The sequence below is a fragment of the Malaya genurostris genome, chromosome 2 (genome assembly GCF_030247185.1).
Source record: "Malaya genurostris strain Urasoe2022 chromosome 2, Malgen_1.1, whole genome shotgun sequence".
In the NCBI taxonomy this organism is placed as follows: domain Eukaryota; kingdom Metazoa; phylum Arthropoda; class Insecta; order Diptera; family Culicidae; genus Malaya; species Malaya genurostris.
The window spans coordinates 221460895-221487257 of record NC_080571.1 but is presented as its reverse complement, the minus strand read 5'-3'; the positions used below and the strand labels follow the sequence as shown (position 1 = coordinate 221487257).

The 26363-nt window shown below is 39.9% G+C and overlaps 1 protein-coding gene across 9 annotated transcripts in view; it reads right to left on the bottom strand.

The window, feature by feature from the left end:
• The window catches only part of LOC131427694 (protein rolling stone), a 233170-nt gene that overhangs the window by 49777 nt on the left and 157030 nt on the right, over nucleotides 1-26363 (bottom strand). For all 9 annotated transcript variants that reach the window (XM_058591121.1, XM_058591120.1, XM_058591124.1 and 6 more), the window contains one exon: nucleotides 3779-3959. In XM_058591121.1, the coding sequence (XP_058447104.1) occupies nucleotides 3779-3959 (181 nt within the window). The remainder of the gene's footprint in view (nucleotides 1-3778; nucleotides 3960-26363) is intronic.

Sequence of the window (26363 nt, the reverse complement as noted above, 5' to 3'; positions counted from 1 at the left end):
CCAAACGATAGTTGCATATTTAAGTGTTGATCGGACTAGTACAGAGTAAAGAGTTTTCAAGCAGTGTATGTTAATGAAATGGTTGGTAATTCGAAATACGCCTTTGAAATTACGTAGTCAATGTGAATCTTGAAATGAAGTTTGTCATCAAAAATAAGTCCTAGGTCCTCCACGAATGATTCTCGTTTAAGGATATTCTGCTAAAAGCATGAATCTTTTTGTTCTTTCATCTGATGATATAGTTTGAAGTCATCCGCAAACGATAGTTTGAAACATTTCACTGAGAAGCTCTGATCATTCAGATAGAGTAAAAATATTAACGGTCCTATATGACTTCCTTGTGGCACTCCAGAGCTAACTGCAAACGGTGCTGTTGTACAGTTTTTTATTTTCATCTCGCGACCAGTAAGATATAAACTCTTCCAAATCAGTAAAGTGTCACCAAAGGTACAAGATTTCATGGTTTGTTCAATCAAATGACTCTGAAAAATCGGTATAGATGACGTTAACCTGGAGACGCGATTGCAGAGATCGGATGATGAAAGATGTGTAAGATACTAGACCGACAAATTACGACATGAGGGGAGGGTAGATGGACCTAGTGAAATGTTACGACACGGAAGTTTTATTTTGACTACTAAAGTATGTGTTTTTAATTCAAACTTTCAGCTTTCATATGTGACATAATCTTCGAAAATGGTGCTAACGCGTGAATAAAAATTTTCGAAAGAAAAAAGATTGTTAGTGTCAGTAGGATCGTAGTATCAGCTAATCTGAGCTATCCTATGCCCGTGAGTTGCTCGTGATTGATTATAAATCATTTGAAATTGCTTATTGAACCAAATGCATGATACTAGAGAGAAGTGAATCATGCTCAACGTGAAACCTTAACTGACTCAGAGCATGAACTGATCAATAACGTAAATCTTGTAACAGATCTTAAAATAATAAAATTAATTATCAATAATCAATGCCAATGCAATGAAAATGCCGATTCACAACGACGCGTAACTCCGTGATATTTCAATAATGCAATATTTTCATTTAGAAGTGGAATGAATCATGTACAGTTTAAATTCTCAGTACGGTAGTCAACCAATTTGAAACCAACCGAGTCCTAAATCTCTAGACAGCCGGATACTGAGAGATAAATATGGAGTAATTTCAATTGAAGAACCAATTAGTGCTAAGCTGAGGTGCTATGATTATGACAAAATAAGACAATGGTTAGCTTTTTTGATTTTAAATTCGATTATTTGCGAATGAACCGATTGTTGCAAACAACTATCGCTCTAGGTTAGTTATACTCGGTTTGTTTCACAATGAAACTTTATGCTCTGTAGCTATTTTCATCCAAACAGTTAAATATTTCTATTAAAAATTAATAATCACGAAAAAATAAAAAAAAAAAGCATACAAGTGTTACTATACTTAATCCATCACTATTAAAGCTTTCTTTTTTAATTTGTAGTGTAAGAAAAATGCCAAGAATCAAGCGAAGCAAACAGTAAACTATTTTCTTTGACACAATCATTATATTCTTTTGGTCGCATGGTTGCAATTTGTTAACTCCAGAATGAGCATGAAGGTGAGATAAGTTCACTGTGTTCTGATAGGTGATTTGAATAGTTTCCATTTTAACATTTTGTTCTTGCAACTGTATTCCTTTCAGCACACAAATATTATTATTTTATCCCTCTCTACTCACAAATATTATTACGATGGGAAAAAGCATTGTTTCACCAATTATTTTGCATTTATTTCCACTGTCCCTAGGGATGTCAAAACCGCTCTTCTTTCGTTCCGGACTGGGGAAAATTCTCGATGAACATTAGAAAAGGTCCCAAGTGCAAATAACAGTTTCTCTTGGTTTACTTTCCCTTTCAATTATTACGGTAAATTCCAGTAATTTCCTACAAATTCTACAGTTTCTATCGAAAGTTGATCGTTTTTGCTATTGTCCTATGTGAAGTGCTAGGTGGAAGGATTGCTGATTGAGCCGTAATACTCGAAAGAGTAAGTGATCAAAGAGAAACTCTCATTTGCACTTAGAACCTTTTCTCGTGTTTGGCTTCAATTTATAGTACAAAATGCGTGCCGGAAGTTACATCGTTTATCTGGAAATACCATAAAGGTGAAGACGCGGTGTTCTGGCGGGATCTGGCATCGGCCCACTACTCGAAGCGTTCGTTGGAGTAGATGGAGCGGCTGAATATCGATGTGGTACCCAAGTCGGTGAACCCACCCAACGTCCCCCAGCCGCGTCTTGTCGACAATTTCCGCGCGTAAGATCTACTCCAACAATTTTGCCGCGAAAACTGAGGAGGTATTAATTCTTTCAATGAAACGACGAAAGAACTCAAAAACATGCCTACACGCATGTTTTTGTCCGCCATGGCGATTGTTCCGGATAACTGCCAAACGGCCGCTCGCAAGGACGCAGAATTTTTTTTGCAAGTTAGCTTATATAATTACCTTCCGTGGGAAATCTATTAAAAACAATTATCTGTCTTAGCTTTTTTTGATGATCATCCGAAAAAAGCTTTTTTTAATGCAAACGTTATATGGGGTAGCACAATAACTACTATTGTATTTGATTAAAGTCCGACTACGGATTCTGGAGATTTGGGTCGGATAGAAATATCAATTTGATACCCAACATAAAAAGGATAGTCGATTGTTTCGATTCGTAGGTCTAGATGATAGGTGATTGACTGAAGCTCTGTTGACCTCATTGGTTTCCAATTACCTGTTCCAGAAATTCCGGAAGTAGCAGCCCAAAGAGTTAGAGGTGAAATCGATCGATTTATCGAAAAATTTTCATGAACTGAAAATCTGCACTGTTCTCATTTCGTTGACGATTAACCTAAGTGCAATTGGTCGCTCGTTACCGAAAATTGGGGTCAAATGCATACTCTACTATCAATCCCCTAAACATATTTTGGTAAATACTTTAGAGCTGTATAGTCCGATGCGCTCTCCATCGTCTACCATGGAGATATCCTTTAAACCTACCGAGTTACCATGACCGCTACAAACTGATTGGTCTAGATTTATTATCTGTCCGCCGCGATATTTGTAAGAGCCCATTTAGAGTTGATGAGGTGGCGATATGTCCGGGGAATTGGGTTAGTTTTGACAATTTGTCTGGGATTCGGCTCACGTTGAAGAAACTGTCCTGTTGTTAAGATTCATGATTCGCCGCCAGTCACAATTTCAAAGACGTCTTCTGAAGCACCGCGATTGAACTTTCTCGACCACTCAGTATTCAAGGCGAAAAAATCGTTTTGAAGGCCAAGTGCAATCGAATATAGAATTTGGAAGTGAAGCTAAGGGCATGTTCAGGAGTGTTCCAGTTCTAGATGCATAATTTACGTCAGTTTTAAAATTTAAATCTGGAAATTATAACAAGAAAAACTGGCAGCCTTAGCAGCGTTTTACTCGTGTTTCAAAAATACAAAAATAGAACGGCAACGTATACCAGTTCCAGTTTTAGTTCTATTATAGATCGCCCATATATAACGTTCAGTTCCTGAATTTGCTCTAAGCTCGCATATCATTTAAAATACCCAACTATACGATTGTGTTGGCAGAATTAAAGTATAGAAATCAATGTTATCGTATCTCAAATCTGATCGAGAACTGCTCTGAATTTATCTGCGGCACATGAGTTACCAAGGAACCAAACACCCTGTACTGTTACTATGATTGCCATGGCATTATGAGATGGTTATGATATTTTCGATGGCTGCACATGTATATTGGACCAAATAATTACCTGTCGGTTCCACCGGCCAGATAGTAAATGACCGAGAAGAGCCCATATATCACACCGATTCCGGTCGTCCAGTAGGCATGGTTGAGCCTGATCGGGTGTCCCACGATGGTCAAATCGATTAGCATTATGACAGAGTTCAGCACATGCACCATCAAGTTGACAGCATCCACGCGATGTATTTCTGGAATGAAACAGGTCGTTAGTTGGAATTGGATCGGAATGGTTAACAGCAATTGCTAGTGAATGTGCATTGTATGCCAAAATTGTTGCACGAATGAATTTTGTTTAGTATTTTGAAAGCGTTTCCCTGACTCTCTTCGGTTGGATACCACTATCTCGAAATGCCGGAACAATTGGAGTAATTATTGTGGATATCATGATAATTTAAATAATGGATGTTAATAACGTATAAAAAAAATTCCCTTGAGAAAAACATGAGGCATCAGTTTTTGAACACCGAACTGAAGCGAGTAGTTGAAGTGATGATAGAATAAGTGATGGTTATGGCAAAGTTGTTTCAAACAGCTAATATACAATTACGGGAGCATAAAACGTATGACTCGAACAAATCATAGTTTCCTCTTAAATATTCTTGAATATATGAAAATTTAACTGTTTGGAATCATAATTTAAGAGTTTTGAAACATTTTTCATCTCAGCAGTCCCACATAATCTGCTAATGCACTGATGAGCTGAATGCGAAACTTTAAATAATCAAAACAGTCATGTGCACTTTAGCACAAACCGATACCCATAAGGTAGCAAAACCTAAATGACTTTGACATATGTTTGCGGCCATAAAGTAGTAAATTTGGGTTTCGCCTGAGACGTCAGGATAGGCTCACTACTTCGTTGCAAGAAAGTGCGTTGTAAATAGCAATGACTTTACGTCTGCTTAGCGGATTATGTTGATCTGCGAGGTGGCATTAGCAGTCCAACTAAAGGTACGATTACATTAGCCAGTTTATCTGCACAAACTTGTGAAGTTTGACTGTATCATAGTGTAATCGGTTCGCAGTTGTCTGCAAGCAGTCAAAATCGGCTTGACTGTCCATCTGTATGCAGTCAAAGTGTGCAGATTAACTGTGACAATGTAATCACAGTGTGATCATAGTCGACAGACAAACAGTTGATGACTGTACAGACAAATTCGACTGTTTCTGAAACTGTTGTGCAGAAGTTGTCTGCCACAGATTCTTTGACAACCAAAAACTTGTTTATTTCATCCAAACACAAAGCAAAACGTTCCAGCACCTGTGTGAGAAGTGAGTACACGTGGTTTTCCCCAAGAGGGTTGGTTTCGTGATCAATTGTTTTCTAATGTGTAGAAACCAGATAGTAATAAAAAACCTGTTTTAATCCACCTAGTGGTGTATTGATGGCTTTCTCGTATTACTCATATTCTCACATTCTCATATGTGTGGTATTCTTCGAAATTATATTTTATTGCTTCTTGAAAGAAAACAAAAAAAAATCAATTAGCACAACCAACAACCAACAAAATGAAACAGTTTTGCTATTGCAGGTACTTCTGCAACCGGTGTAAATGAGGTCGGTTTGAATGACCATCTGATAACATGACTTACAAACTGTATTGATTTTAGTCAATTTTATAAGATTCTATATGATTCGGCCATCGTACTTTAAACGAGGGTTTAAATTTTAAATACTTATTATTTTAGAAATGGTAAAAATGAAATTTTAAACACTTGCATCCGCGCAAAGTTTAGAAGCTCAGGAGTTTTGGCTTTTTATTTAAACCTAAATTTGTGAATATCGGTCAAGCGACCTCTACGAAATGTGAGTGAGTTCCATTTTGTGTATATGATCACTATTTCAGGAACAGGAAGCCGGGAATAGCCCAAGGCTTCTTGTATATGATGCTGTGGCTCTTTAGTTTTATACACAAATATTGTTTATTTTACAAAAATGTACTTGAAATCGATCGAAATCGATTAACGAGTACTGGACCCCAATTCTATCTCTTAACCACGTGTACTAACTTCTCACCGAACCACGTTGTCATTTCCGGTCGAAATAATGAAGCTTATTGCATATTTCGTAGAATTCTTAATCGAAATTACTGCTGAATTTTTCGAGCTCCTCCTTCACGATAAAGTGCAATGGATCTCCAGAAGCATAGTACTGGAACGTTTTGCTTTGTACTTGGATGAAATAATTATGAAAAATTAAATAATGAACTAATGAAAAAAATATTAACTACTCCAAATTAAAAAATGCTGAACGGTAACAAAAAATGTACTTATTTGAATTTTTTTCTAGATTTTGTAAATAGTTACCGAATTTCCAATAGCTTATCGTTCGTTCATTAGTTCGATAATTGAATTGATTACAAAGCGTTTAGTAATAAAATTGTGGATCTGTCAAAATCTGAACTCTGCCCAAAGCGGATTCATACCGTTATACCATATTTGAAAGAGCTTGGACTGGAGACAAGCTTCCCAAAATTTCAACTCTTTAATTGTCATATTTACGGAGGTAGGATGATTCTATGGATTTTCATTGCATTTGATTTTTGAATCTACCACTCCATTTACAATTTATTGAAAATGTATTTGTTGCGTGAAAAAAACTCAACAGTTGCGAAACATATTTTTTCACGCTTTCGATCTCGGTGCCACTCTGGATTTTTTAGTAATAGAAGATATACCCGTATGATGTGAGCGTTAAGACACAAACGTGTAGATAATGAACATATGATGTGAAAGAATCTCTTTTTTTTGTTGTTGTGACATCTACTAAACATATCAAATATACATCATAGTCATAGAACAACCAACATCGTATATTTTCATCATTTAAACATTGTCGAATTTTGTATTAGAAAGAGATGATTTGGGGGAATCATTAGAATTATGTTTGCATTTGAAGATAAATACTGCAGAGTCAAATCAAAATCAGTTTCAAAGTTCAGGAAGGATACAATCAAAGCACTGGACTGGGAGCTTCTCCCTCACCGTCGTATTCATTTATTTCCGAATACTACTTGTATCAAATGACACTAAATCAGTGAACACCAAGATACAGATAGGAAATAAGAAACAGAACAACCAAAGTACTGTAAAATTTTATTATAGAATCACTTGAAATGTGAATCTTTCAGGGTTAAAAAAAGTAAGGAAAACAAATATGAATTTAAATGAAATGACTACCATTTGTTTTTATCGAATAGCCACGCATTGACTTTGCACCATTTCAATTCCTACGAAGAAGTCGAAAATGGGATGTCTGATTCTCGAGGTATTCACAAATTGCCAGAAAGATGGTCACTATTTCGACTATTTTTTTTCTCATTCAAAATAAAAGTTTCATTTTAACAAAAACACGCTCACTTCATATTTGGTTAATAAATGATTTTTAGATACATCGAAGAGCTTCAGTTTCATATTTTTAAAAACTGTGGAAAAGTTCAGTATTTGAAATTGTCTAGAATAATAACCACAATTTCTAAAGTTTGTGCGATTTCTATACCTATTTTTGATATTTATAAAAAAGGTAAAAAAAACCGGAGGACATTTATATTCCTTCTTTAATTGCTTCGAAACACAACACACCAAGTAACAACGCAACGAACTTCCGTTTGTGAGATCAGATCGATATTTTATCATAATGCAATATTCCGTGAAAAGTTCTCTGCCCCACAAACTTTCTTCCAATGTGATCACTTTGTGCAGAAAAACTGCAATAAACAGCCCACTCCCTATATTTAAGTCTGTAACCAGTTTGATTTGTCTGATCAATGTTATCACAATACAGACATGCTCAAAAAGTCTGTCACAGTCAAACATAACAACTGTCAAAGTATTGACTGTCGGCAGTCAAACTTGACTGTTGCAGTCATTTAACTGTGAATAGTGTAATCACATTGCCAGACCAAATATAAACTGCAGAAAAATTACTTGTCTGTGGCAGATAAACTGTGTCAGATAAACTGGCTAGTCTGATCGTAGCTTAAGTCTACTAATTCATTGATGATGCGAAACATAAAACAATCATTTTTCATCTCGCCTACCACTCCTTCATTGAAACAGTTTATTTTGTATTCCGTTTATTTGCGAACATTTCTGAAATCATTCTGAAGAGCACAAAAAATGTGTCAAAGTTGACAATAGTGAAATTCCATAAATGGGTCATCCCGAAACCTGGCACACAATCCACTCGCAAAGCGTAGACCAAATATATCTATAATTCCTCCAAAACTCATGACAAATGGTGAAGAATTATTCACTCAGCAATTCCATGAGAATCTGATATACGATCTCGCAGTTTTTCGATATATTTGGAAGAATCGTTCTCCATCGAAATATATTAGATCCGTATTATTTTATTTTGTCATTAGGGTGACCATCTCCTTGTTAGAGTGGATAAAAAATCGATTATTTTCGGTTTTCTGCAAAAAATACATTTTTAAAAAATCATAACTTTTGAACCACTCAACCCAGAATCGTCCGTCTGCTAATTTTTGGATATGTGGTCAATAAATGCTTATAGTTTTTAGGAAGTTTTGTGTTTGAAAAAGTCAATTGTATTTTACCGGTTTTTCATGTTTTGCGACCTATGGGCACTATGTCAGTTTATATTAATTTCTTAAAAGCTGAAACATTTTCACATAACATATTCAAAAATTGTTTTTTATTGTTTTTGAGTTATAGTTTTATGAAAACTTTTTCAAACACAAAACTTCAACTTCACAATATTTGCACATTTTTCCTAAGAACTACAGGCATTTATTGACAACATATCCGAAAATAAACAGAATCGACCGAGTGGTTCAAAAGTTATGATTGAAAATAAATGTATTTTTTGAAGAAAATCGAAAATAATCGATTTTTTTATACACTCTAACAAGGAAATGACAAAATAAAAACCTGTTTTAATCCATCCGGTGGTGTAATGATGCCTTTTTTTGTATCAATCATATTATCATATATAATACTGTGTTATTCTTCAAAATAATTTCCTTCGATTCTTGAAAGACTTAGAAAATTCTTTGCGTTAATTTGCCTTTTCAGTGATGGTATAAAATTTTTAACACACTTTATACTATATTTACGGATCCGGATGAAATCCAGGAATTCCATATGGGATCACAGGACCTTTCATTTGAACCTAAGTGTGTGAAAATAGGTCGCGCCATCTATGAGAAAAATTAGAACACATATTTTAATTTTTTTTGCACATTTTACCCCATAACTCCGAAACCGAAAGTCAGATCCTAATGAAATTCAGGAGTTTAGTATGGGACCTGATGAGATTTAATTTGAGTCTAAGTATGTAAAAATCGGTCAAACCATCTCCGAAAAAAGCTGGTGCTTTTCCACAATTTTTGCACATTTTACCTCATAATTCCTGAATCGGAAGTAGGATCCAAACAATGTTCAGGAATTTTGTATGAGACCAAAAGACCTTTCATTTTAATTCAAATTTGTGAAAATTTGTTCAGTCATCTCCGAGAAAAGTTAGTACAAAAAACGTTACATACACACATAGACATTTTGCGTACTCAACGAACTGAGTCGAATGGTATATGACACACGGTTCATAAGTCTGTTTGCACAGTGATTGCATAACCTTTCTATATGGGATGGCAAAAATACGGGTCCAATATTTTTCGATGAAGATAAATTCTTCCAAATATTATGAAATTCTGAGAAGTATATCAGTTTCTCATGGAATTGCTGCACTTATATATTGATATGATGTGCATTTCAAAAACTCAATATTTTTAGTTCTTTTATGAAATGATATCTAATAGGAATCAGCAACTTGAAGTATTGTAAACATGTCAAAGATGAATTTGGATTTTGGTTTGGCATTTTAGTTATAAATTGAAGATAATTGGTGTCTGTCTTACTAGTGAATAAGGCATATCGTAACCCCACAACACTCAACCACTGAAAATATTCCTTATTTTTATGTGTCGGTTCAGTACGATACGCTTTGTGCGATGATTCGTTCAATTCGTGCGGTTGAAGTTGTGCGCGCCTTAATTTGGCACTTAATTTCATCTTAATGCTTGTTCATACCAAACATTTTAGAAAACTTCAATTTTGGGTTATTTGTGGTTATCTCATACTGAAAATTTTATCATAAATTTCTGACCATATTTTCGATAATATAATGAACAAACTGTGTTGCTGCGTTAAATACAACAAGAGATATACGCGGTTAGTTTTACCCATTCTTATACAATATAAATTTTAAAAAGACTCCTCGTAGTGAAGTGAGTCATCTTCACGACAATAAATCGTAAATTCCAGTAAAATCGTTTAAAAGTGCATGTTTGCTACTGAATGTCAAAACACTTTTCTTCGGCTTCTGAAAATGTTTACTTGTCTTAATTCGTTCGTTGTCACATTGATGGCTACGCACATCACTCGCGCCGAACTATCCTAATACTTACCTCTCTCATATAGAGATGTTATGCAACCACTGTGAAAATCGACTTTTGACCCAAAGCCCGCAGGGCCGAGTGTCATATACCATTCGACTCATTTCGTCGAATGCGCAAAATGTTTGAAGGTGTATATGTGTGTTTATGTATGTATCGTTATTGTGCACACAATTATCCCAAAGATGGCGAAACCGCTTTTAACAAACTTAGATTCATACTTGGTCTCATACAAAGTTCCTAAATTATATTCAAATCCGACCTCCGGTTCCAGAATTACAGTTTGATACATGCACAAAAATGGAAATTTGTGCACTAACTTTTCTCAGAAATGGCAGAAACGATTTTTACAAACTATGGTTAAAATAAACGGTCTCATAGAAAACTTCTGAATTTAATTCGAATCTGACTTCTGGTTCCGGAATTAAACGATGAAGAGTGTTAAAAATTGTATACCGTCACTCAAAGCGGCAGAGTAAAAAACGTAAAAAATCTTCTTTAATTAACCTAGTGGTGTTATGATACCTTTCTCATATTACTTATATTTTTAAAATCTTAACTAGAAGATTCTATCAAATTTTTTTTTCAAAAATCGAAATTTTTTTTGGTATACACTACCATAACCTTTTCGATTTGTAAACAGTTATCTCAAGTTAATATAGAGTTAAATGTGGTAACCCTGTACGCTATACAAAATTGATCAAAGCACGCTATGGTGTTTTCTTCTTCCGTACCAGCACGTACCGATGCGTGCCGGTTTTGCATTTGCATTTTGTATGACGGTTAGAATGTTTTGACACTCATCGCCCTATAATTTCGGAACCAGAAGTCGGATCAGGATGAAATTGCACAGTATCGTTTAAGACAATGAGAGCTTTAATTTGAATCATGATTTGTGAAAATCTGTTGATCGTTGCTGCGGAATCGAAGTGAGTTCAGTTTTTGGAGCTTTTCTTTACTACCGGTGTTTTCGGAAGCGGAATTAGTAGTCCCAAAGTAGATTTATATATCCACTAACTAACAAGTTCTGCCAACTAGAAGAATTTACCAGTAAATTGTACAAAAATGTGAACCTCGTTTCACCATACACATAAAATTGAATTTTTTTACTAGTCGCACTATAATTCCGGAACCGGAAGTCGGATCTGGATCAAATTTTCGGGGATTTTTTAAAAGAATTTCAAGACCTTCCATTTGCATTCTAGTTTGTGGTAATCGGCTAAGAAATTTCCGAGAAAATTGAATGCGCATTTTCTCATAGATTTGCACTATTGCCTTGTAATTCCGGAGCCGTTTCGTTTAAATCTAAGTTTGTGAAAATCGGCCATCTCTGAGAAAATAGAGTGACATTATTTGTCACATACCCACAGATATTTTGTGATCTCGACAAACTAATTCGAATGGTATATGAAACTCGGCCTCCGTTTAAAAGTCGGTGATTTATAGCCTTTCTATACAAGAATATTGGCAAAAAATTCTTAACATGGGTCAAAACTATTTCAATCGATAATTATTGCCAAATAAACCGATCTTGGTTATCCTGGCTAGCGGATTCCGATTCCAGAAGCACCGGAAATAGTGGCCATATAGTCCGAATTTAAGCTCATTCATTTTTGCCTTTCTCATATAGAAAGGTTATGCAATCACTTGAAAAACCGACTAGTGAAAATTGGCCCGGAGGGCCAAGTGTCATATACCATTCGACTCAGTTCATCGAGCTGAGCAATGTCTGTGTGTGTGTGTGTGTGTGTGTGTGTGTGTGTGTGTGTGTGTGTGTGTGTGTGTGTGTGTGTGTGTGTGTGTGTGTGTGTGTGTGTGTGTGTGTGTGTGTGTGTGTATGTATGTGTGTGTGTGTGTGTGTGTGTGTGTGTGTGTGTGTGTGTGTGTGTGTGTGTGTGTGTGTGTGTGTGTGTGTGTGTGTGTGTGTGTGTGTGTGTGTGTGTGTGTCAAATAATCTCACTAGGTTTTCTCGGAGATGGCTGAACCGATTTTGACAAACTAGGATTCAAATGAAAGGTCTCGTGGTCCCATACGGAATTCCTGAATTTCATCCGGATCCGACTTCCGGTTCCGGAATTATAGGGTAAAGTGTGTTCAATATTGTACACAGTCACTTAAACCGGCGAAACAAAAAACGTAAAAAATTTTCTAACCTGGTCTCAAAACTACACAAATCGATAGTCATTATCAGTAGGCAACTAAACAAACCGATTCCGGCTATCCTGGTTCCCGGTATCCGGTTCCGGAAGTACCGGAAATAGTGGTCATATATACCAAAATGGTTCTCACTCACTTTTCTCAGCGATGGTTTGACCGATTTTCACAAACTTAGATTCAAATGAAAGGTCTCCCGGTCCCATACGGAATTCCTGAATTTCATCCGGATCCGACTTCCGAATCCGGAGTTCTAGGGTGCGTACTAGAAAAGTTTGTGTGTCATGTTAGTTGGTGGCCGTACGAACCGACTTCGATTATACCGGTTCTCGGGTTCCGGTGCCGGAAGTGCATATAATAGTGAACCCATTTCGTTCTCTTAAGGATGGCTTACGCAATCAAAGCACTGTTTTATTCTGTATGTTATGCATAAACAATCACTTGGTTCCTTTCAAAAATCGAAGAGAAAATTTTTGAATAGAATACCACAATATTATATGTACATGAGAAAGGCATCATTACACCACTAGGTGGATTAAAACAGGTTTTTTTCAAAAATGGCTTGACAGAGATTTACAAACGTAGGTTCAAATGAAAGGTATTACGATCCCTTAAAAATTCCTGAGTCTCATCTGGATCCAGTTTTCGGTTCCGGAATCACAGGCAGAGCTGCTAAATGTCACTATCAACTAGCAACTTTGCACGACGCAGATTGGAAAGTTTATGTAACTGGACTGCCGGTAATCAGGCTCTACCAAACATCATATATTGAGTGTCTGAGAGTGGATCTGTCATAACCTAAATTCTCTTGATAATATACTCACCAGGAACCTCATTGATTGCCGATGCGATTGATATTATCTTCATACCTCCTGTCACTGCTTGATTACGATATGACTAAATATTAATCAAGCAGCATAAACATTGAATTATATTCATGTACACCGAAGTTCGATGACTTTTTACAAAGAACAATGAACTTTATCAATTTATGTTTATGTTAATACTCTCATGGATTTTTTTTACTTCAACAGGGAATAGGAGAATGAGAGAGAACAAAATGCGTCACCTGTCTTTGACTGAGTATACTCCTACTTGGTCATTGAACTATCGAGTATCTCATTTGACAGACACTTTGACCGTACCGATTACAGTTGACGATGATTTTAGTCAGTCTGTCAAGGACATTTGAAATGATTGACAATTTGCAACTCTGATCACAGGCTGAAGAGTAATTAAAATTTTATACTCAAAGCAGCATGGCAATAAGCGTAAAAAAATAAATTATAATTATAAATCATTCTCAAAATTATTCCCATCGATAGTCTATTTCAGTAGAAGGCCAAACAAAGCGAATTCGACTATCGTGGTTTCCTATTTCAGATGCACCGGAAATAATGGAAGTGTTTTATTTTGTAGGTTGTACTAGTTAAAGCAGAAACAAACTGTTTTATTTTCTTTCGAGACGCAAAGGGGATTATTTCAAGGAAAACCACATTATCATATGAGTGATATTGGAAAGGGATTATCACACCACTAGGTGGATTGAAATAGGTTTTAATTATGAGGTTTTTTTTTTATTCAATAATATAATATAATATCAAGGCACACTGCTTAAGCTCTAAGATGCCAAGGGTATTTACTAATCTTAATTATCGTCTAACTTGAAACTAGAATAGTATCATTCGTGCCGTGACTATCGGATCGATCGGACGTAAATTCGGCTTTCTCCAATCGCGTGGTGAATTGTTTTATTCCGTTATCAAGGTCATTCCGTATTCTATTGTTTGCATCAGTGATAATTCGAATTAATCCGTTCTCAAGGCCGACTGTGAGCTTGTGTGAAGCAGCACTGCGTGCGGTACCGTTAGCCAGCGCCAGCGCAGGGCGCTGCGTATATATCGTGTACATTAGAAACAGTGATAAATATATATAGTGATAAAAAGAGAAACGTTTCATTGGACAGTGTAGTGAGAGACAAAAAAAAGTGCTTTTTCCTGAAAGAGGTTTTTTGCACTCTACTGGAAGGAATATTTACCCATTGCCTCGGACTGGGTATTGGCAGCCGTTCACCGTTTTGGAGCTTAAGCTAAGTAAAACTTCATTTTCTCTGTTGTTTAATACCAATTCAATTGCACCCCGAATCTGACCGCACGGACACAAGTCCGTGACATGACAGGCGATATCAAATTGCCGGACCTTCCCCTTGATGATCAGATGGATGCTTCAGATGGCAATAAATCGCGCATTAGAAGCTATCCCGATGGGCTTGCACTCTCGGCCGGACCGTATGCGGTTTACATCCGGACCAAAGCGAATGGTAAAAAATTGAACCTTCTAAAACTTTCTAATGACCTGTCCTCGCGATACAATACTGTACAAAAAATTGAAAAAGTACGCCCGGACAAGCTTAGGGTCTTGTTAGCCAGTGCAAAACAGGCTAATGAGATCGTTCAAAGTGAGAATTTCACGCGGGAGTATCGCGTATACGTACCAGCTCGCGAAGTCGAGATAGACGGCGTGATCACCGATCCGAGTCTGACTTGCGAGGACGTTCTTAAGCATGGGGCAGGCGGATTTAAAAACCCCCTACTCAAGAACGTTAAGATACTGGACTGCAAGCAATTGCGTTCAGTATCGACCGCTGAGGATGGGACTAAGTCCTATATCCCATCAGACTCGTATCGGGTGACTTTCGCTGGCTCGGCTTTGCCTAATTACGTCCTCCTGGACCGAGTTCGTTTACCTGTTCGTCTTTATGTACCGCGGGTCATGAACTGCACCAATTGCAAACAATTGGGACATACAGCATCCCATTGTTGCAATAAATCCCGGTGTATAAAGTGTGGAGGGAGTCATGCGGATAACTCCTGCAGTGGAGACAATGAAAAGTGTCTCTACTGTAAGGAGGGGCCGCATGACCTCTCTGATTGTCCCGTGTATAAATTGCGTAAGGATAAAATGAAGCGTTCACTCAAGCAACATTCCAAACGCTCATTTGCGGAAATGTTGAAATGTGCTACGCCACCTACCGAAAATCCTTACGCTTACTTGTCAACTGACGAGAGCGAATATGATGACCCCCTCGAAGGTACATCTTCGGCTGTCCCTCATAGCTCATCAATTAGAAAGAGAAGAAATAAATCCTCTCAAAAGCTCCCTAGTAAGGGTTCGAAGATGTCCTCTGATGGGTCTCGAAAAATTACAACAACTGGTAGTGATGGTAAAAAACCAGAGAAAAAAGCTCCAGGCCTTGGAAAATTAAATTCCGAGCAAGAATTTCCATCACTTCCTGGGACTTCAAAACCCCCGAAAGTCCCTAAAGATCAGTCAGAGAATTTACCAAATACTGGGTTTGTTAAATTATCTGATATTGTGGACTGGATCATGTCTACTTTCAATATTTCTGAACCTCTTAAAAGCCTGATAATGGCTTTTATTCCTACAGTTAAAACATTCTTGAAGCAGTTGACTGCAAAATGGCCCCTTCTTTCAGCGATCGTATCCTTCGATGGCTAAGTCACCCACCGAGGTCACGGATACAATCACTGTTATACAGTGGAATTGTAGAAGTATCATCCCAAAAATAGATCCTTTCAAATTTCTAGTAAATAATCTGAAATGTGACGCATTTGCATTGTGCGAAACTTGGCTAACTTCTGAAATACCCTTAAACTTCCACGATTTCAACATTATTCGTCTGGATCGAGATGATCCCTATGGAGGAGTACTTTTAGGGATCAAAAAGTGCTATTCTTTCTATCGCATTAACCTCCCATCGATACCAGGTATTGAAGTTGTCGCATGTCATGTTACAATCAAAGGCAAGGACCTTTGCATTGCTTCCATATATATTCCACCTAGAGCCTCGGTTGGGCATCAGCGGCTCAGTGATATCATTGAGCTCCTTCCCGCACCGAAGTTGGTTTTAGGAGACTTTAACTCTCATGGTACGGGATGGGGTTGTCTTCACGACGATAACAGATCAGCTATGATCCTTGATATCTGCGACAACTTCAATATGACAATCTTGAATACGGGAGAAATGACACGAATTCCTGCACCACCAGCAAGACCAAGTGCGCTGGATTTATCCCTTTGCTCGACATCGCTACGGTTGGACTGCACGTGGAAGGTGATCCCTGATCCCCACGGTAGCGATCATCTGCCTATCGTGATTTCAATCGCCTATGGATTAAGACCATCGGAGACAATCAATGTTTCGTATGACCTCACACGAAATATTGATTGGAAATGCTACACAAATTCGATATCTGAGAAACTAGAAACAACACAAGAACTTCCTCCGGAGGAAGAGTACACGTTTTTGGCTGGCTTGATTCTCGACACCGCGATTCAAGCTCAGACGAAACGTGTACCCGGCGCGAAAACTAACATCCGTCCTCCCAACCCGTGGTGGGACAAAGAGTGCTCGGAATTAAACGCGGAGAGAACTTCATCATTTATCGAGTTTAGGAAAAACGGAACACCTGATAATTTTAGAAACTACGCGGCATTAGACGCTAAGATGAAAAGCTTGATTAAAGCGAAGAAAAGCGGTTATTGGCGTCGATTCGTAGACGGATTATCGAGAGAAACATCAATGAGTACTCTTTGGAACACAGCCCGACGAATGCGCAACAAAAACACCACGAACGAAAGCGAGGAATATTCTAACCGCTGGATATTCGATTTCGCTAAAATAGTATGTCCTGACTCTGCTCCGGAACAGACGATCATGCGCGTCGCCTCATCTAACAGAAACGAAACACCTTTTTCGATGGTCGAGTTCTCACTTGCGCTTTTATCGTGTAACAATAAAGCTCCGGGGTTAGACAAAATCAAATTCAACTTGTTGAAAAATTTGCCTGACTCTGCCAAAAGGCGCTTATTGAATTTATTCAATAGGCTTCTTGAGGATAATATTGTCCCACATGACTGGAGACAAGTAAGAGTTATCGCCATTCAAAAACCAGGGAAACCAGCCTCCGATCACAATTCGTATCGGCCGATTGCTATGCTTTCCTGTATCCGGAAATTGTTCGAAAAAATGATTCTGTTTCGTCTAGACAATTGGGTCGAGACTAATGGCTTACTTTCAGATACACAATTCGGCTTCCGCAGGGGCAAAGGAACGAACGATTGTCTTGCGTTGCTCTCAACCGAAATTCAAATGGCATTTGCTCGTAAAGAACAAATGGCGTCAGTTTTCCTAGACATCAAGGGGGCTTTTGATTCAGTTTCCATAAACATCCTATCTGAGAAGCTGCATCAGCAAGGTCTTTCACCAATTTTGAATAACTTTTTGTATAATCTGTTGTCCGAGAAATACATGTATTTCGCGCATGGTGATTTGTCGACATTACGATTCAGTTACATGGGTCTTCCTCAGGGCTCATGCTTAAGCCCCCTTTTATACAACTTTTACGTAAACAACATTGATGAATGTATCAACACATCTTGCACGCTAAGACAACTTGCCGACGACAGCGTTGTGTCTATTATAGGACCCAAAGCTGCCGATCTCCAAGGACCATTGCAAGATACCCTCGACAACTTGTCGACATGGGCTCTTCAAATGGGTATCGAGTTCTCCACGGAGAAAACTGAGCTGGTTGTATTTTCAAGGAAGCGAGAACCAGCACAATTACAGCTTCAACTAGGGGGTGAAACCATAGCTCAGGTCTTCACATTTAAATATCTCGGGGTCTGGTTCGACTCCAAAGGCACCTGGGGATGTCACATTAGGTATCTGAAACAAAAATGCCAACAGAGAATCAATTTTCTTCGTACAATAACCGGATCATGGTGGGGTGCCCACCCAGGAGACCTGATCAGGTTATACCAAACAACGATATTGTCCGTAATGGAATATGGATGCTTCTGCTTCCGATCCGCCGCGAACACCCATTTCATTAAACTGGAAAGAATTCAGTATCGTTGTTTGCGTATTGCCTTAGGTTGCATGCAGTCGACTCATACGATGAGTCTCGAAGTGCTCGCGGGCGTATTACCGTTGAAAAATCGATTCTGGGATCTCTCATATCGATTGCTTATCCGATGCGATATCTTGAATCCGATGGTGATTGAAAACTTCGAAAGGCTTGTCGAGCTCAATTCTCAGACCCGTTTTATGTCCTTGTATTTTGATTACATGGCTCAGAATATTAATCCTTCTTCGTTTGTTTCCAACCGTGCTCATTTCTTGGATACTTCTGATTCTACTGTGTTTTTCGACACATCCATGAGAGAAGAAATTCATGGAATTCCGGATCACGTGCGCCCTCAAGTGGCCCCAAATATTTTCTATAATAAATTTAGAACTGTCAACTGTGAAAAGGTGTTTTACACTGACGGATCAAACATCGACAGGTCCACAGGCTTCGGCATCTTCAATCAAAACATCACCGCTTCTTACAAACTCAGTGATCCGGCTTCAGTTTACGTCGCAGAATTAGCTGCTATTCAGTACACCCTCGAGATCATTGAAACCATGCCCAAAGACCATTACTTCATTGTCACGGACAGTCTAAGTTCAATAGAAGCTCTCCGGGCAATGAAGCCAGGAAAGTATCCCCCATATTTCCTGGGGAAAATACGGGAACATTTGAGAACTTTATCTGAACGGTCTTATTTAATATCGTTAGTCTGGGTCCCTTCGCATTGTTCCATTCCGGGCAATGAAAAGGCAGACTCATTGGCTAAAGTGGGCGCATTGGAAGGTGATATTTATGAAAGACCAATCTGCTTCAATGAATTTTTCAGTATCTCTCGTCAGAAAACTCTCGAAAGTTGGCAAACTTCATGGAGCAATGGCGAACTGGGACGATGGCTGCATTCCATTATCCCTAGGGTATCGACGAAACCTTGGTTCAGGGGGATGAACGTGAGTCGCGATTTCATTCGTGTTATGTCGCGGCTCATGTCAAATCACTACACCTTCAACGCACATCTCCGGCGTGTTGGGCTTGCGGAGAGCGGTCTCTGCACCTGTGGCGACGGTTATCAGGACATCGAGCATGTCGTGTGGTCGTGCGTAGAGTATCGTGACGCCAGGTCGAAGCTACTGGAATCCCTTAGGGCCCGAGGTAGACCGCCTGAGGTTCCGGTTCGGGATGTGTTGGCGAGTCGGGATAGTTCATATATGCTTCTCATATACCAGTACCTTAAACACATTGATATACAAGTGTAATGTGTTTATCCTCGTTCAGAAAGTATAAACTCCACCTACAGGTTCGACACTAACATCTGCCCGATTCTCTCGATCCCCGTCCCTGTCCACCATCTTCATTGGAACTAACAAGATCTTTTTTTTGTCACTAACTTTTTCGTTCCCCCTTCCCTGTCTCTTCACCATCTCGATGGCAACTAATTAGATCTCTATCGTTTTCAGACATTTTGTCCCCACATCCCCTGTTTTACCCCGTTTCCACAATATTTATTTTTTTTTCTTCATCTCTTCCGTAACATCACCATCATCGTCCAGGGAAGACCGCTCCAGTCGAAAACCAGCATGCGGGCCACCCGCCAGGCCTTCGTAGCCTGGGGGTGTTTTCCGCGGACCCACACGGACCGAAGGATGCGGCCAACATGGATATTTGCAAACGCCATATGGAAGACCCATATGCAATATCCAATTCACCGGCATTACATAATGATACTATTCTAGTTTTAATATAGTCGTAATTAAGATTAGTAAATATCCTTGGCATCTTAGAGCTTAAGCAGTGTGCCTTAAAATTATATTATAATATTGAATAAAAAAAAAAAATAGAATAGTATCATTATATAATGTAGTTTCGGGGTCGCGGATTCTCGAGAATCCCGCTTTCAGCTGGCGATCGGTAGTGGCCGGTGAATTGAATTTAGGATGAGAAGATTCCAGATGGCGTTGGTAATTTTCTATGTTGGCCGCATTCTTCGGTCCGTGTGGGTCCGCGGGAAACACCCCCAGGCTACGAAGGCCCGGCGGGTGGCCCGCAAGCTGGTCATCGACTGGAGCGGTCTTCCGCAGGCGGTGATGGTGATGTTACGGAAGAGAATGAAAAAAGTAAATATTGTGGGAAACGGGGTAAAAAGGGGGTGTGGGAACAAAATGTTTGGAAACGACGAAGATCGAATTAGTTGCCATCGAGATGGAGAAGAAACAGGGAAGGGGGAACGAAAAAGTTAGTGACAAAAAAAAGATCTTGTTAGCTCCAATGAAGATGGTGGACAGGGACTGGGATCGAGAGAATCGGGCGGATGTTAGTGTCGAACCTGTAGGTGGAGATTATACTTTCTGAGTGAGATGTAACAGATTACACTTGCATATTAATGTGTTTAAGGTACTGGTATATGAGAAGCATATGTGAGCCATCCCGACTCGCCAACACATCCCGAACCGGAACCTCAGGCGGTCTACCTCGGGCCCTGAGGGATTCCAGTAGCTTCGACCTGGCGTCGCGATACACTACGCACGACCACACGACATGCTCGATGTCCTGATAACCGTCGCCACAGGTGCAGAGCCCGCTCTCCACGATCCCGATACGCCGGAGATGTGCGTTGAATGTATAGTGATTTGACATGAGCCGTGACATAACGCGAATGAAATCACGACTCACGTTCATCCCCTTGAACCACGGTTTCGTTGATACCTTAGGAATAATGGAGTGTAGCCATCGTCTCAGTTCGTCATTCGTCCATGAAGTTTGCCAACTTTCGAGAGTTTTCTGACGAGAAATACTGAAAAATTCATTGAAGCAGATTGGTCTTTCATAAATATCACCTTCTAATGCGCCACCTTAGCCAATGAGTCTGCCTTTTCATTGCCCGGAATGGAACAATGCGAAGGGACCCAGACTAACGATATTGAATAAGACCGTTCAGATAAAGTTCTCAAGTGTTCTCGTATTTTCCCCAGGAAATATGGGGGATACTTTCCTGACTTCATTGCCCGGAGAGCTTCTATTGAGCTTAGACTGTCCGTGACAATGAAGTAATGGTCTTTGGGCAAGGTTTCAATGATCTCGAGGGTGTACTGAATAGCAGCTAATTCTGCGACGTAAACTGAAGCCGGATCACTGAGTTTGTACGAAGCGGTGATGTTCTGATTGAAGATGCCGAAGCCTGTGGACTTGTTGATGTTTGATCCGTCAGTATAAAACATATTTTCACAGTTGACTGATCTAAATTTGTTATTAAAGATATTAGGGGCCACTTGAGGGCGTACGTGATCCGGAATTCCATAAATCTCTTCCTTCATGGATGTGTCGAAAAACACAGCAGAATCAAAAGTATCCAAGAAATGAGCACGGTTGGAAACAAACGAAGAAGGATTAATATTCTGAGCCATGTAATCAAAATACAAGGACATAAAACGGGTTTGAGAGTTAAGCTCAACTAACCTTTCGAAGTTTTCAATCACCAGATGATTCAAAATGTCGCATCGAATGAGCAAACGATATGAGAGATCCCAGAACCGGTTTTTCAATGGAAGAACGCCAGCCAGCACTTCGAGGCTCATCGTATGAGTCGATTGCATGCAACCCAAGGCAATACGCAAACAACGATACTGTATTCTTTCCAGCTTGATGAAATGAGTGTTCGCCACGGATCGGAAGCAGAAGCATCCGTATTCCATCACGGACAATATCGTTGTTTGGTACAACCTGATCAGGTCTCCTGGGTGGGCACCCCACCATGATCCGGTTATTGTACGAAGAAAGTTGATTCTTTGCTGGCATTTTTGTTTCAGATACCTAATGTGACATCCCCAGGTGCCTTTGGAGTTGAACCAGACCCCGAGATATTTGAATGTGAAGACCTGAGCTATGGTTTCACCCCTTAGTTGAAGCTGTAATTGTGCTGGTTCTCGCTTCCTTGAAAATACAACCAGCTCAGTTTTCTCCGTAGAGAATTCGATACCCATTTGAAGAGCCCATGTCGACAAGTTGTCGAGAGCATCTTGTAATGGTCCTTGGAGATCGGCAGCTTTGGGTCCTATAATAGACACAACGCTGTCGTCGGCAAGTTGTCTTAGCGTGCAAGATGTGTTGATACATTCATCGATATTACTTACGTAAAAATTGTATAAAAGGGGGCTTAAGCATGAGCCCTGAGGAAGACCCATGTAGCTGAATCGTATTGTCGACAAATCACCATGCGCGAAGTACATGTGTTTCTCAGACAATAGATTATGTAAAAAGTTGTTCAAAACTGGCGAAAGACCATGCTGATGCAACTTCTCAGATAGGATATTTATAGAAACTGAGTCAAAAGCCCCCTTAATGTCTAGGAAAACTGACGCCATTTGTTCTTTACGAGCAAATGCCATTTGAATTTCTGTTGAGAGCAACGCAAGACAATCGTTCGTTCCTTTGCCCCTGCGGAAGCCAAATTGTGTATCTGAAAGTAAGCCATTAATCTCGACCCAATTGTCTAGACGGAAAAGAATAATTTTTTCGAACAACTTGCGGATACAGGAAAGCATAGCAATCGGCCGATACGAATTGTGATCGGAGGCTGGTTTCCCTGGTTTTTTAATGGCGATAACTCTCACTTGTCTCCAGTCGTGTGGGACAATATTACCCGTGAGGAACTTGTTGAATAAATTCAGCAAGCGCCTTTTGGCAGGGTCAGGCAGATTTTTCAACAAGTTGAATTTTATTCTGTCTAATCCCGGGGCTTTATTGTTACATGACAAAAGTGCAAGTGAGAGCTCTACCATCGAAAACGGTGTTTCGTTTGTACTTGGTGTCGCGGCGCGGGTGATCTTCTGTTCCGGAACAGAGTCTGGGCATACTTTTTTAGCGAAATCGAATATCCAGCGGTTGGAATATTCCTCGCTTTCATTCGTGGTGTTATGATTGCGCATTCGTCGCGCTGTGTTCCAAAGAGTGCTCATAGATGTTTCTTTCGTTAAGCCGTCTATAAACCGACGCCAGTAACCGCGTTTCTTGGCTCTAATCAAGTTCTTAGTTTTAACGTCTAACGCCGCGTAATTCCGGTAATTATCAGGTGTTCCATTTTTTCTGAATGTTTTAAAGGCGGAGGCTCTCTCCGCGTTTAAATTTGTGCACTCTTTGTCCCACCACGGGTTGGGAGGACGGATGTTAGTTTTCGCGCCGGGTACACGTTTCGTCTGAGCTTGAGTCGCGGTGTCGAGAATCAAGCCAGCCAAAAACGTGTACTCTTCCTCCGGGGGAAGTTGTTGGGTTCTTTCAAGTTTCTCAGATATCGAGGTCGCATAGCTATTCCAATCAATATTTCGTGTGAGGACATACGAAACTTTGATTGTCTTCGATGGTTTTGAGCCGCTGGTGATTGATATTACGATCGGTAGATGGTCGCTACCGTGAGGATCAGGAATTACCTCCCACGTGCAATCCAACCGTAGCGATGTTGAGCAAAGGGATAAATCCAGCGCACTTGGTCTTGCTGGTGGTGCAGGAATCCGTGTCATTTCTCCCGTGTTCAAGATTGTCATATTGAAGTTGTCGCAAATATCATGGATCATAGCTGATCTGCTATCGTCGTGAAGACAGCCCCATCCCGTACCGTGAGAGTAAAAGTCTCCTAAAACCAACGTCGGTGCGGGAAGGAGCTCAATGATATCACTGAGCCACCGATGCCCAACCGAGGCTCTTGGGGAAATATAGATTGAAGCAATGCAAAGATCCTTGCCTTTGATTGTAACATGACATGCGACAGTTTCAATACCTGGTATCGAGGGGAGGTTAATTCGATAGAAAGAATAGCACTTTTTGATCCCCAAAAGTACTCCTCCGTAGGGATCATCTCGATCCAGGCGAATAATGTTAAAATCGTGGAAGTTTAAGGATATTTCAGAAGTTAGCCAAGTTTCGCACAATGCAAATGCGTCACATTTCAGATTATTTACTAGAAATTTAAAAGAATCTATTTTTGGGATGATACTTCTGCAATTCCACTGTAAAACAGTGATTAGATCCGTGATCTCGGTGGATGATTTAGCCATCGAAGGATACAATCGCTGAGAGAAGGGGCCAATTTGCAGTCAACTGCTTCAAATATGTTTTTACTGTTGGTATGAAAGCAATTAAAATGCTTCTAAGAGGGTCAGAAATATTGAAAGTTGTAAAAATCCAGTCCACAACATCAGAGAACTTGATAAGTCCAGCACCTAGTTGGTTTTCTGGTAGATTTTCTGGGACGCTTGGGGATTTTGTAGTCCCTGGAAGTCGTGGGAATTCCATCTCGGAATTGAGCTTTCCGAGACCAGGAGCTTTTTGCTTCGGTGGTGTGTCCCGATTCCCTTTAGCTGTAACTTTTCGAAGCCCTTCGGAAGACACCTTCGAACCCTTACTAGGTAGCTTATGAGAGGATTTATTGATTCTTTTCCTACAGCTATGAGGGACCGCCGAAGATGGCCCTTCCAAAGGGTCGTCAGAATTGCTCTCGTCAGTTGACAAGCAGGCATATGGGTTCGTTGTCTGTTTAGGAGGAGTGGCACTTTTAAGCATCTCGGCGAAGGAACGCTTGGAGTGCTCCTTTAGGGAACGCTTCATTCGATCACCTCGCAGTTTGTACGCAGGACATGCCATTATGTCATGTGGACCCTCCTTGCAGTAGAGACACTTTTCAGCATCCTTACCGCAAGAGCCGTCCGCATGAGCCTCCCCACAGTTACCACAACGTGGCTTATTGCTGCAATGGGTAGCTGTATGTCCCAATTGTTTGCAATTAGTACAATTCATTACTCGAGGTACAAACAGACGAACAGGCAGACGAACCCGGTCCAAGAGGATGAAGTTAGGCAAAGCCGATCCGGCGAAGGTCACACGATAAGAGTCTGATTGGGGATAAGACTTTGTTCCATCCCCTGCGATCGATACTGAATGCAATCGCTTGCAGTCCAGTATCTTGACGTTCTTAAGTGAGGGGTCCTTAAAACAACCCGCCCCGTACTTAAGAATGTCCTCGCAAGTCAAACTCGAATCGGTGACCACACCGTCGATTTCGACTTCGCGAGCTGGCACGTAGACGCGGTACTCCAGCGTAAAAGGATCCTTTTGTACAAGCTCATTAGCCTGTTTTGAGCTAGTAAACAAGACCCTGAGCTTGTCTGGCCGTATTTTATCAATACTTTTTATAGTATTATATCGCGAATTCAGGTCCCGCGATATTTTTAGGATATTTAATTTTTTTTCCTTAGACTTGGTCCGGAAATAAACCGCGTAAGGCCCGGCCGGGAGTGCAAGCCCATCGGGATAACTCTTTATGCGAGACTTATTACTGCCAACAGAGGTCTCCATCTGATTATCGAGAAAGGGGGGGTCGGGATTTACATTTAACATGTTGCGGAGCTACCTCCGCGCAGAAATAAATTTATCGGGGAGAAACAGAACAGTCGAATGCAGGGAGGGAAAAAAACTAAATAATAATACTTAACTTAAATCCAACGGAGCCACAAAGGCCCAGCCCTCGTCGATCGGCGTATCGCCGCTTCGGTGGTGTGCAAAAATCTCCGAGAGGAAAAAGCACACTCTTTTGTAATCCGCTCAGTGATATCACTTACACCGCTGGAACTGTTCTGATCGATCAAACAATCACCGGCTAACGGTACTGTTTCGATCGCCCGCTCACAACAATGCACTGCTTCAGTATATAATGTGCATAAAATCTATCACAGGAAAAAGCACTATTGTCTATAATACAATAGAGATCTAGTTTTGATCGTCCGGTCACTTTATCACACACGGCACTGGATTTCAACGCTTTCGCAGTAAACACAAAGAACGTCCGTTCACTCGGAAGGTTGAAACGGCAATGATAATTATGAGGTTGTAATTATTACGTTTCAATTATTTCATAGAGCTCTGATTCAATTCATGGTAATTTGGAAAGAATATGAGTACATTTAATTATCACTGCACGGAGATCCCGCAGATCACAAAATTACAATATTGCAACGCCCTGGTTGTTTCAACTAAAATGTTGTTGATTTTACTAACGTATCTGATGATTTTGTCATAACCATTCAGGTAACCGAAATTG